We start from the raw sequence: 13851 nt of genomic DNA, 5'->3' as shown, positions 1-13851 counted from the left end.
TTGGTGGTCTGTTTCACAATCAGCTCCTGGCCTAGTTTTCACAGCTGATACTGAGCTTCTCCAGTGGTTCTTTTCACAGATGTAATCAGTCTGATTCCTATGCATACCATCAGGTGAAAACCATGTGTATAACCTGTGTTTATGTCTCTCAAAAAACGTATTTGCAATGAGTGAGTCATTGATTGTGCAAAATTCAATCATTCTATCTCCAGCTTCATTTCTGTCACCGAGCCCGTTTTCCAACTACTGAAGATTCTTCTCTGTTCCCAACTTTTGCATTCCAGTTACCCATATCAATGCATCTTGATTGTATATTTGATCTCTCTCTGACTGTAAAAGTCGGTAGAAATCTTCTGTTTCCTCTTCTTTGGCTCTGGTTGTTGTTACATATATCTGAACGATAGTGGTATTCACTGGATATTATCCTAGTTAACTTTAATAAAATTATCTCAATTTGTGCCTGGCTGTTGTAAGTGGCATTGTTCTTTTAGTTTATTTTCTATGTCTCCTTTGTTACTCTAGAGGAATTCCACTGATTTTTGCATAATGATCTTGTATCCTGCAACGCTACTAAATTGGTCTATTAATCCTAATAGGTTTTGTGTTGAGTCTTTGGGGTTCTCTGTGTTCACTATCATATAGTGTGCATGTAGTGACAGTTTTACCACCTTTTTGCCCATTTGGATGCCTCTTATTTCCTTTTCTTATCATATTGCCGTAACAGGTACTTCCAACGTGATATTAAAGAGATGTGGTGAAAGTGGGCATCCTTGCCTAATCCCTGTTCACAAGGAGAATGCCTCTAGTCTTTCTCCATGAAGAATGACGTTAGCTCTTGGTTTTGCGTAAATACTTTTCACTATGATTAAAAAATTCCTTGCTATCCCTATTTTGCTAAGCCTTTTCGATAGCAAGTGGCATAGGGTTTTTGTGAAGGTCTTTTCTGTATCAATTGACAGGATCATGTGGTTCTTGTTCTTTGTTTTGTTAATCTGATGATTTACATTGATTGTTTTTATTTTGAACTATCCTTATATACCTGATATTAATCCCACTTGGTCATGATAAATTATTTTTTTAGTGTGCTATTGGATTCTCTTGGCCAGGATTTTGTTAAGGATATTTGCATTTGTGTTCATGAGAGATATTGGTCTGTAGCTTTCCTTTTTTTGGTAATGTCATTGCATAGTTTGGGTATTCGGGTTATGCTTGCTTCACAATATGGCACTAGGGCTATTCCTTCTTTTTCTACTTTTTGAAATAATTTAGTTAGAATTGGTGATAGATTTCTGAATGTTTGGTAGAATTCAGCTGTGAAGCCATCAGGGCCAGGATTTTTTTGGGGGGTGTGGGGTGGGGGTGTGGGGCTGGTGTCTTTTTATGACCCACTCAACTTTTACTTTTGTGATGGGTCTGTTTGAGTGTTCTACATCTCTCTACGTCAATCTGAGTAGGGTGTAAGTTTCAAGAAATTTGTCCATATTGTCTTAGTTTTCAAATTTATCAGAGTATAGCTTTCATTAATATTCCAGTATTATCAACTTAATTTCATCTGTTTCTGTTGTGATGTCATCTCTACAAGTTCTTATTTGAGTTATTTGTGTCCTCTCTTTTATAAAGTTTGCCAGAGGTTTGTCTATTTTATTGACTTTTTCAAAGAATTAGCTCCTAGGCTTGTTTTTCTGTTCTCTATTTTATTGATTTCAGCTCTTCTCCTTATAATTTCTTTTCTTCTAGAGGCCGTGGGGTTAGAGTGTTGTTCTATTTGGTGAAGGTATTGAGTTAGGTCATTAATTTTGCTTCTCCCCCCACCCCTTTCTTACATGATTCCTATTGCTATGGACTACCCCCTTAGGACAACCTTAGCTCTATCTCAGAGATTTTGGCATTGTTGTGTTTTCATTATTGTTTCTTTTGAGGCACTTTTAAAAATTTCTTCTATAACCCAGCAGTGTACTAGAAGGATGTTATTTAGCTTTCATATTGGGGGTTTTGTGAGCTTTATCCTCTTGTTAATTTTTGGTTTTATGGCATTGTCATCTGAAAAGATGCTTTGTACTATTTCAATGATCTTGATTTGTTGAGGCATGCTTTGAGTCCTAATATATGATCAATTCTGGAGAATGTACCATGTGCACTTGAGAAAAAAGTAAATTGACTTTTAATTGGATACAATACCCTCAATACATCCACAAGATAGAGTTGGCTGACAGTAGTATAGATTATGTCTTCTGCGTTTTTGTTAAGTTTCTTTTGCATTTACCTATTATTTTGTGTGAGTGGTATGTTAAAATCTCCTGTGGTGATTTTAACTATTTAAACTATTGTGGTGCTGTCTATTTCTTTCTTCAAGTCTGTTAAGTTTGTTTGTTTTTTTTTTAATGTATTTTACAGGTCTACCATTTGGTGCATAGATGTTGACCAAGGTTGTATTTTAGTCTATCATGCCTTTAATCATGATTTAGTGTCCTTCCTCATCTTGTATGGTGGTTTTCATCCTGAAGTTTGTTTTATCAGAGATTAGTATTGGCACTCCTGTTTTGTTGGTTTGGTTTTGTTTTTTTAATGCCATTTGCTTGACATATTTTGTTTGTTACCAGCCTTTGCTTTGTCATTTTCCTCCTTTCTTAGATGTCTCTTGTAGGTAGCATATTGATGGGCTTTTTAAAAAAATCCATTTTGCTACTCTTTTCCTTAATTAATGCATTTATTTTATTTATATTAAGTGTGATTATTGACATGTCAGGTTTTATCAGTGCCATTTTGCTGTGTTTCTTTTTCTGCTGCTTCTAGTTATTGTAATCCATCTACATTTCATTTTTGTCTCTGTGTGAAGGACTTCCCTTAGAAGTTATTTTAATGGATTTTATTTTTCAAAACTCCTCTAGTTCTCCCTATGCACATCCAGAAACTTCTCCAACAGGGTAAAAAGGGAAACCACAGACTGGGAAAAAGTGTTTAGTAATAACATGTCAGATAAGGGGCTTATATCTAGAATTTATAAAATACTTGAGCACCACAACAAGATATCCAATAAAAAAATGGGCACAGGATATGAACAGACACTTCACCAAAGAAGACATTCAGATGGCCAACAAACACATGAAGAAATGTTCAAAATCCCTAGCTCTGAGAGAGATGCAAATCAATACAACTATGAGATATCATTACACCCCAGTAAGACTAGCAAAATTTAACAGAACAGCAAGCAACAAATGCTGGCAAGGTTGCGGAGAGACTGGAACCCTTATTCATTGGTGGGAGTGTAAAATGGTGCAACCACTGTGGAAAGCGGTGTGGCGCTTTCTCAAAAAGTTGCAAATAGAGATACCATTTGACCCAGCAATTCCATTACTGGGAATATACCCTAAAGATACCATAAACGACATCCAAGTAGATATACGCATACCCATGTTTATCGAGGCTTTGTTCACAATAGCAAGGAGTTGGAAACAACCTAAGTGTCCATCAACAAATGAATGGGTGGAGAAGCTGGGGTATTTTCACACAATGGAATACTGTGCTGCATTGAAAAACAAGGAACTCATGCAATATTATTCAAAATGGGTGACCCTGGAGGACATGATGCTGAGTGAAATATCTCAGTCACAAAGGGACAAATGTTATATGGTGCCACTGTTGTAGGATGAGGCTGACTTCGGGGTGGGGGTAAGACTGAGAAAAACTGGGTAAATTATGTTTACTGCATTGAAGTCTATGAGGGAGAGAATAGTGTAAAAGTATATTTTAGGGCATTATGTTTGTCATAAGAGTACAGAATGAGGGTTGCAAAGTGGATTATATTTGGGGTGGGGGTGGGGTTGGGGGTGTGCGGCGGGGATTGTGTACCAATAAAGGAGTTTTTCTTTTGCTTTACAAGGACAGGCACGAACGGGGGCGGGGGGGGTGTGTGAGAAAAGTGCAACAATGAGTGAATGGAAATCCAAAATCTCTGTAGATGTTCATTGAACTTAAAAAAATAAAAATAAAAATAAAAAATTAAAAAAAAAAACCCACCAAACCACAAACTCCTCTAGTTCCTGTTTTTCTGCAAATGAGCTAATTTCTCCTTCATATTTAATAGACAGCTTTGCTGGGTACAGGTTCTGTGGCTAGCAATTGTTTTGGTTTTTTTTTTTTTATTTCTTTATATGCCATCCCAATGTGTTGTTGCTCACATGATTTCTGCTAACAAATCAAAACTTAGTCTAAGTGGTTCTCCTTTGTAGGTGACTCTATCTTTCTTGCACTGCTTTTAGTATTCTATCCTTATCTTTGATTATGAAGAATTTACTATGTTACTTCTGGATGTTTCTTTTTTGGGTTTTTGTCTGTTTGGAGTTCACTGAGTTTCTTGAATGTGGATTTCCTCATCCTTTATAATGCCTGGTAAGTTTTCTTCTAGTCTCTCTTCCACAATTCCCTCAGTGCTTTGCGTTCTGGAATTCCAATCATATGTATGTTCTTTTTTTTTTTTATGTCATCCCATATGGTTCTAATGTTTTCTTTCTTTTCCTTTATCTCCTCTCTATGTTCTCTTCTAATATGTTCCCATTGAGATTCTTGTCCTCCAGCTCACTGGCTCTCTGCTCCATCTCTTCTGTTCTGATTTTTTAGTCCCTACAGCAGATAAAAAACTTATGCCATTTCAGTCTTAATATTCTAAATTGCATTTGCATGCATTTCTGTTAATTCCAGTACACTGTTGCATGTACGCTGTCCTATGCTGATGTTTTTTAAAAATGTATTCAACATTTTAATCTAGAGTATAAATTCTTTCTAACTGGGTATTTCTGTCATCACAGGAGACTAGAGCGAGGGCTACATGGTGGAGGGGACCTGGGGGAGGGTTTGTAAAACAATGAAAGAATCTTTTCTTTTACTTTTCCATAATTTTTGGACTCATGTACTTATAACTTGTTAGTCAAATTTGTGTCTTCTAGGTTGCAACACCCCCATGATACATCTTGAAGGATATGTACATGTACAGCCAAGCACAATCAATAAGAGTGCATCTGAATTCCAAAATCAATCTCCATAATAGTCTATGTGTTTCCTACTGCCAAAGGGGCCCTTTAGAGTAGTGAGAGAAGATCTCCACCCTGAAACCCACAGTGTCCCTTTTCAGCAGGAAGTAGCTAAGAGAATACGCCGTCCTTTTCCTTATGACAGGGTGAAGTCTCTCTCAGGGAGGAGTGATAGGGAATGGCAAAGGATACACTGACAAAGAAGATTAATCAGAACTGGCTTTGACAAGCACTGTGGCATTTGGACAAGAACAAACTGGGAGGAGGGTAGAGAGAATAGTGCAACAATGAATGAGTGGAAGCCCAAAATCTCTGTAAATGTTTATGAAAATTAATAAAATATAATTATAGGAAAAAAAAAGAAAAGAAAAAAAAATTCTTTCTTTCACCTCTTGCAATTTCTTGATTAGTTGATCATGTTACTCTACATTGACATATTTATTCTGATCTCCTGTCTCTGGGATATTTATTTATGGATTGCTTTCTTCCTTCCATCATTTCAACCTTCTTCTGTAGCTGTTCATGTAACACCAGTTTAATGTATTTCTTCTGGTTCCCTGTCTCTGGGGTATTTGCTTTAATTATAACTTTCATTCCTTCTTCTATTATTTGTACCTGCTTCCATAGCTGTTCATATTACTGCACCACAATATATTTCTTCTGCATGAAGAGCCTATTAGAGATAACAGGACAATTCCCCGACTCATGTGCACACCAAATAACAAGGATCAATTCTACCCTTGATTCCAATCTTCCCACAGACATGCTTAAGATTTGGCAGTGGTTAATATTTACCCTACAACACTCGAATAGCACATACACATTATTGTGTTTTGGAATGAATTAAAATAAATCTTTTGCAACTATGATGGGATCCAGAGCCTGGAAATTTGAAATATAAGAATAGATTTTCATGTAGCAGTATGAATTGTAGTCTTCTTAATTATATGTGCTCTTTTGCTTCTGAAAATGCCTTGGCATCTTCCAGGCAGGGTGTGCTGGTATTCAGGGACAATACTGGCCTGTGAGACTTTCGTAAGCCATTGGAACTGGGTAGTTCTTTGCAACCTTGTAAGCTGTGTAAAAGAGATTTTGTTTGTGCAAACCTTTGCATCTCAATGATATTCCTCAAATTTCCTTTGGTTTTGAAAGTCAAATGAATTCTCAGATTCCACTTAAACTCAAAATAAATAAAGAACTACCTGCCTCGTCTGGCTCTTCACCTTGTATTTCACTTCTTTGAAAGTGAACTGAGCTCCGCGGGTGCAAGAGCTGGGTCTAAATCCACATGCAATTTGTTCAGGAGGAGACAAAAGGGAAAATAAATTAAATAATCTCCCTGAATTTTGACAAACCACTAAGTTTCTTTTGGATTTATTTTGAAACCATAAATCAATTTCCCCTCAAACACTCAACCAAAGTTTTCTTGTTGCAGCCTCATTTTATTTACATAGAATAGACAAGTATGATAGCATTTTTCTTATCATATGATTTAAAAATACAAAAATATGACATGGATAGACAGACATGTCCTGCTCTCCCAAGTATAAGAGACCAACAGATCATTATGTGAAAAATAGGCTCACTAGGGGAAGTTTCTGAAACAGAAAACAGGGAAGGATCCCAGGAAGGCATTAGAGCTCTCAGACCAAGGTGCAGGTTGACCTCAGTGAAAGAGCATAAGCAAAAAGTATATTGGATGCACTTCTATTTAGTTACATGGGAATTTATAAAATCCACTGCTGTGGCAGTAAACTAAGCACACCCATTCAAAGAGTCCTGAGCCTTTCCAGAATGATGTCCTTAGTGCCCATCATGCTCAGTCCTCAGCTGATTTCTAGGGAGTCACAGCACAGCTGGTCCATTGCATTCCCTGTGGTTGGGGATTTGAGAGATTCCAACTGCCACCATAATATAGATGGTACATAGATGATAGAGAAGAATAGGAAAGACAAACACAAATTTACAGTGGTTATCTCTGGAAGGGATTATGGGATATTTGTGGGTTCTTGCTTTGCATTTTCCTATTTTCTAAAAATTCTACACTTTGAAATGTGTAATTTTAAGCAAATGTGGTTTGATATTTCATCGGGTCTCTTTTTTAAGAAAAAAGACCTAATTTTCTAATTTTAGAAATACAGTATAGTTGAATTTTGCATGTCTGTGTGTCTGTGTGTCGGTGTCTGTGTCTGTGTGTGCCTATGCTTGATAGAGAAAGAGATATTATCTGAGTCTATTTGCAGCAGGATTTCTGGTCCTTTTCACCTTTTCCAGCTTCTCCAGCTGTAAAATACATTAGAAACTTCTCTCTCAGAGTAGGAAACAAGTTTACTTAAAATGTACGATGTATAATGTAAGTTTATGTAAAACATGCAATGGCTAAGGATAAAAGAAGATTCTGTGCCGTTGAGTTATGATGTTGGAGAATACTGAATACCCTGTGGACTGCCAGGAGAACAAACAGGTCTGTTCTAGGGAAAGTGCAACCAGGGTGTTCCTTAGAGGAAACTCCATCTCACATACTTCGAGCATGTTGTTAAAAGGGGCCAGACCTTGGAGAGAGGGACATCATGCTTTCAAAGGGGGAGGGTCAGCATCAGAGAAGAATACCCTCAATGAGATGGAGTGACATGGAGACAGTAACAAAGGATGTCAAGTGTGTCAGAGATGGTGAGGATGGTGGGATAGGTTAGGGTTCAGAGCCATTGTTCATAAAGTTGTTGTGAGTTTATAGCTGATTGATAGCACATAATAACAGCAACAACATTAATTTAGGTAATTAATTCATAAAGTAAGGAGTTTTGGTGGCCTAGTCAGTAGAGGCTTTCACAGCCAACCCAAAGACCACACATCTTCAGAATATTGAATTCACAATGGCTTCCCAAAAGAAAGACAGTCTCCTTCCATGTGACTTACAGCCTAGCAAACCCAATGGAGAGTCAGCAAAGAGTGAGTGACATTAACGAATAATAAATATTAACATCTAACGTGTAATTTATTGTGTAAAGACCTCTAATCCATGACTTTTTCCCCCTTCTCTTTATTTCTTTCTACTGCCATCTCCCAGGTCTTATATAATATATTAATTGCTTTCACAAAGATGCACAAATTTGAAGACATAGAACCTGTGGATATTTTGGCTGGATGTGCCCGATTCATTATTGTGGGGCTCGGGGGAGCTTTTTTTGGCATCATTTTTGGATTCATTTCTGCTTTTATCACACGCTTCACTCAGAATATATCTGCAATTGAACCACTCATCGTCTTCATGTTCAGCTATTTGTCCTACTTAGCCGCTGAAACACTGTATCTCTCTGGCATCCTGGCGTGAGTACAAACCAAAGATCAACTCTCATAGTTATAAAAGGAAATTCAGAAGCTATTATGTGGGCTGGGGACAAAGACCCTGTAGGCATGACTTCTGAGGTAAATCCTCAAAGGTGTCGCAGGATCCAGGATTTTTAAACTTTTGTAAAGTCTGACTCAGGTATTTTGCCAAACAAATGTTCTCTCCAACATTTGCATTTGCTATCTTTTCATTATTTGCCTAAAGAAAGCACAATAATTAGAAGGTCAATTCAGAATACTCAGAAAAGCTGATGCTAGAAAAAGCTGGGAGAAACTCATGGTTAAAGTTTCATGTTAGTAGCTTTTTTCTTGCTTGAAAAATTTATTACTGTACGGTTAAGAAGTAGCATGTCATGAGGAACCATCATTCATTGGCTCAGCCTTCAGCTCCTTCCCTCAAACCACATCATAGCAGTCTTCAGTGTGGAATAAAACCAAGGACAATGGAATAAGACTAGATGTTTTTTTTTAATTTTCTTCCTAATGAAAATATTTTTCATTTTATCACCTTTGTATTAGGTGATAGAATTTGAGGCCTTTCTCAATTTGGCTTATTATACATTTGACCATGTTCTTTTCTCTATGATGCTATCCCTATACCTAGCTACTCAGGAAGGACAATTTCATTGTACTTTATATGTGTCTATTTTACTTGCATTTAATCGTGTAACTTCTAGACACCCATCATCTTCTCAGTTTAAAAATGATCAAAATTACTAAGACAAACCCAGTTGTTTTTCTACTACAATTGCTTAGTGGCTGTAGAACAGAAACAGTTAAAATTTATTTTTTTAATTATCATAAAAATATTTTAAGAAATATTTTTGAGTTTGAGAAAACAAGGGCTCTCACCGAACTCCACTTTCTAGGCAAGTTGAGATGGATTTACTCTGTTTAAAGCAAAGGGAAGTAGAAAGGACAGAACTAGCAGAATTCATGGTGAGGGATGGAAAGATAAAAACGGTTATGTGTCTGACTTGTCCACATAAACTGTAAGTCACTTTATAGTGAAAAATCATGCCATGGGCTCTTTTTTCAATGGAAACATCTTGGAGAAGAAGAAGAAGAAAAAGAAGCTTTGGAGAATGGAGGAGCTATATTTTTAGAACAAAACAGAATCTGTGTATCACTGTCCTTGCCAGTAGGGAAAAATTTTAATGGAGTGGAGAATTCTTGCTTTTCTTTGAGGTGATGTTTCTTTTGCAGAATTACGGCTTGTGCAGTGACAATGAAAAAGTATGTGGAAGAAAACGTGTCCCAGACATCCTACACGACCATCAAGTATTTCATGAAGATGCTGAGCAGTGTCAGCGAGACCCTGATCTTCATCTTCATGGGTGTGTCCACGGTCGGAAAGAACCACGAGTGGAACTGGGCCTTCGTCTGCTTCACCCTCGCTTTCTGCCAGATCTGGAGAGCCATCAGTAAGAAACCTCATGGCCACTTAGAATCTCCTGGTCTTTTTATTTTTCTTGTCCATTCTGTCGATGTCAATGTCAATGAGAAAGTGAAAAGGAGCAAATTGATACTAACTGGTTTTACTGGTTAGGGGAGTATACTCACCGAGTAGTGACCAACAATGCTTTTTGTATGCTCAGTCAATCAGCTCCAAGTAATTAGTCCTTGATAAAATTCTGCCCTGATTTGGCTAGAGCAAGTGAGCATTTTTTAAATAGAAAACTTCCTCATCAACACATTTAAATATAGTGTGTTATGATTAGAAGTAAATATATCTTATTCCTCTTCACTTTTTTGGCAGTTTATACCCTCTAACACTTGAAGTCACATATACATGATAAACTACGTGTATTTACACTTTTGTTAAAAGAAAAAGTGAGATATCACAAATTGTACTTTATGTCAGACAAAATACTGAGAGGAAATATTCTCCTAAATAATACGAGCAGTTTTATTTCAGGGTTCAATGAGTATATGTGTACACAATGTATAGAAAATAAAAGGCAAGGAAGTAAATCTTCACTTTAAAAATGTTTACTATTCATGTGTGAACTTTAAAGCAACTCTATGACATAATTGTAGCCACCCACCTCTATAAGGTAAGGCTATTTAAAAAAAAAAACCAAACAAACCTGAGATGTCTTGAGTAGTGATTATTGATTTATTTTGTACATTTATGATGTGAAGGCTAAAGAAGACCATTGAGTATTGAACTACAATATGTTGCTGTGTTTGTTTTTAGTGTTTTGTGTCTGTGTGTGTGTGTGTGTGTGTGTGTGCATTGTCGAGTCAAAACATACTCACAGCTAACCTTCAGTAGGTTTTCAGAGGTAGTAAATCACATGAGCAGAGAAGGCCCATGTTTCTCCCAAGAGCACCTGGTGTACTTGAACTGCATGCCTTCGTAATTGCATCACAGCATCTTACCATAGGCAACCAGTGTCTTTTGACTATAAAGAACTGTATTTTAAAATTTCTTTAACCAATATTTGAAACTTCTGGCACAGTGCTACTGGAGTCATCGAAACTACTCAGAAAAATTAGGGGAATTGGCTGAGAACTTATCTTGAATTTCTTAATCAGAACCTAAGAAAAGATAACAAGAATGTGTTGTTGTTGTTGTTGTTGTTGTTATGTGCCGTCGAGTTGCCTGCGACTCATAGCGACCCTATGTACAACAGCCCTAAACTCCGCTCTGTCCTGTGCCAATCGCACTGTCTCTGACACTCCCATCCCAATTATCCCAGTCACTGAATCAATCCACCTCATAGAGAGCCTTCCTCTCCTGAGCCGTCCCTCCACCCTCCCAAGCATGATGTCCCTCTCCAAGGACCAGTCTCTCCTCACTACATGTCCAAAGTAAGTTAGACGGAGCCTCAGAATCCTTGCCTCCAAGGAGCCACCCGGTTTAACCCTCTCCAGGACAAATCTATTTGTTTTCCTAGCAGTCCATGGTATTCTCAGTACTCTTCTCCAGCACCACAGCTCAAAGGCATCAGTTCTCCTTCTATCCTCCTTGGTCATTGTCCAACTCTCTGATGCATAACAGGTGATTGCGAAGACTATGGCCTGTATCAGACGCACCTTAGTCTCCAGAGAGACACCACTGCTCTTCAACACTTTGGAGAGGTCCCTAACAGCAGACTTTCCCATGTCAATGCGCCTTTTAATTTCCTGGCTGCTGGTGCCAAGACTGTTGACTATGGAGTCAAGCAAACTAAAGCTGTGTACAATCTCAATCTCTTCACCATCCATCCTGATGCTGCCGATTGGTCCAGTGGTGAGAATCTTTGTCTTCTTGACATTGAGCCTCAATCCATATGTAGAAATACTAAAATATTAATGAAAGTATCTCCAAATATATATACCTTTTGGATCCTTAGTAAAGAAAAGAAAGCTGTAAAATGGATTTATATTCTTTTTTAATAATTTTAATGAACATTTACAGAGATTTTGGATTTTGGATTTCCATTCATTCATTGCTACACTTCTCTCCCTGCCCAGTCCCCCCACCCCCATTTCACTCCTCTCTTCTAAAAGTAAAAGAAACACTCCCTCCCTGGTACACAATCACCCCGCACCCCTCCCACCTCCCCAAGTACATTCCACTATGCAACCTTAATTGTGGACTCTTGTGATAGTGGACTCTTGTGATAACCATAATACCCTATAATACATCACTTTTAAATTACTCACTCCCTCATCTGTTCCAGTGCAGTATGCACAATTTATCCAGTTTTTCTCAGTCTTACCCCAACCCTGATATCAGTCCCATTTTATAGCAGTGGCACCATGCAATATTTGTCCTTTTGTGACTGAGATATTTCACTCAGCATAATACTATTGCATGACTTCCTTGTTTTTCAATGCAGCATAGTATTCCATTGTGTGAATATACCACAGCTTCTCTATCCATTCATTTGTTGATGGGCACCTGGGTTGTTTCCAGCTCCTTGCTATTGTGAACAGAACCGTGATAAACATGGGTGTTCATATATCTGCTTGGATGTCAGTTTTGGTCTCTTTGGGATATATTCCCAGTAGTGGAATTGCTGGGTCAAATGGTATCTCTATATGCAACTTTTTGAGAAAGTGTCATATCACCTTGCACAGTGGTTGCACCATTTTACACTCCCACCAACAGTGAATAAGGGTTCCAGTTTCTCCACAACCTCGCCAGCATTTGCTGCTTGCTGTTCTGTTAAATTTTGCTATTCTGACTGGGGTGTGATGATATCTTATAGTTGTTTTAATTTGCATCTCTCTTAGAGCTAGGGATTTTGAACATTTCTTCATGTGTTTGTTGGCCATCTCAATGTCTTCTTTGGTGAAGTGTCTGTTCATATTCTGTGCCCATTTTTCAATTGGATGATTTACCTTTATCTTGCTGTGGTGCTCAAGTATTTTATAAATTCTAGATATAGTTCCCTTATCTAACATGTCATTACCAAATACTTTTTCCCAGTCTGTGGCTTCCCTTTTTACCCTGTTGGAGAAGTTTTTGGATATGCATAGGGATTTGATTCTTAGAAGGTCCCATTCATCTATTTTATCTTCTCCTGGTTGTAGAGTATTTATATTCTTAATTCAAGTCCTGGCACTCTTCTTCGCCAGTGATTTAACCTTGGAACAAGTCCCTTAACTACTCACAATCTTCTTCTTTAACCACAAAATTATTAATTTGGATCAGACAAATTTCTTGAGTCCCTTTTTGATTTAACATTCTATGAATATATACAGAAGTAGAGCTAATGTGAAGTGAAATATTGTTACACATAACAAACTCAGATAAGAATAGGTATTGTCTTGCTATGCATCAGAGATCTGAGCAATGACTAAGGATGACCAAAGAAGAATTGATGCCTTTGAGTTGTGCTGGAGAAGAGAATTGAATAAACCATGGACTGCCAAGAGAATAAATAGGTCTGTCTAGGAGAGAGTGAAATCAAGTTTCTCCTTGAAGGCAAGGATTTTGAAGTTCCTTCTCACATGCTTTGGCCATGTTGCCAGGAGGGACAAGACCTTGGAGAAGGATGTCATGATTGGAATGGTGGAGGGACAGTTCAGGATGGATTCTCATGGTGATTGGAGGAGTCAGATTAGGTGTGTCAGAGTCAGTGAGACTGGCTCAGGTTAGGGAAGACTTCATTGGGTAGCTATGAGGTTACTTAATTGTACATAACAATAACAACAGGAAAAGATTAATATTATTAATCTAATATAAATACCTTGACATTGTTGACTTGTAAATCTATCAATTCAACCTTTCATTTCATAGCTTAGGGAACTGGAACTGACTTGGCACTTATTATAGTGACTGTTGAAACAAGAAAATGTTTCTCTGAATTCCAGCCTGATTCATTAAAACCATAATAGCTCACACTTATAAAAGCTTACACTCTATGTTGTTGTTGTTGTTGTTGTTAGGTGTTAATAAGTTCAACAGAACTGAGCTCTGTCCTATCCTGTGCCATCCTCACAATCTCTGACTCTTCAAGTCCATTGCTGCTGCCAGTGT

The 13851-nt window shown here is 37.6% G+C and overlaps 1 protein-coding gene across 1 annotated transcript in view; it reads left to right on the top strand.

Annotated features, from left to right (window-relative positions):
- The window catches only part of SLC9A4 (solute carrier family 9, subfamily A (NHE4, cation proton antiporter 4), member 4), a 77988-nt gene that overhangs the window by 23498 nt on the left and 40639 nt on the right, over positions 1-13851 (top strand). Inside the window, exons 3-4 of the mRNA XM_006884548.1 lie at positions 8095-8354; positions 9582-9799. Coding sequence (XP_006884610.1) covers positions 8095-8354; positions 9582-9799 — 478 coding nt within the window. The remainder of the gene's footprint in view (positions 1-8094; positions 8355-9581; positions 9800-13851) is intronic.

Source organism: Elephantulus edwardii, unplaced genomic scaffold, assembly GCF_000299155.1.
Source record: "Elephantulus edwardii isolate Elephantulus edwardi_28Jun2011 unplaced genomic scaffold, EleEdw1.0 scaffold00036, whole genome shotgun sequence".
In the NCBI taxonomy this organism is placed as follows: Eukaryota; Metazoa; Chordata; class Mammalia; order Macroscelidea; family Macroscelididae; genus Elephantulus; species Elephantulus edwardii.
Note: the sequence above shows the minus strand (reverse complement) of the source record. Positions and strands in the feature narration are given on the sequence as shown.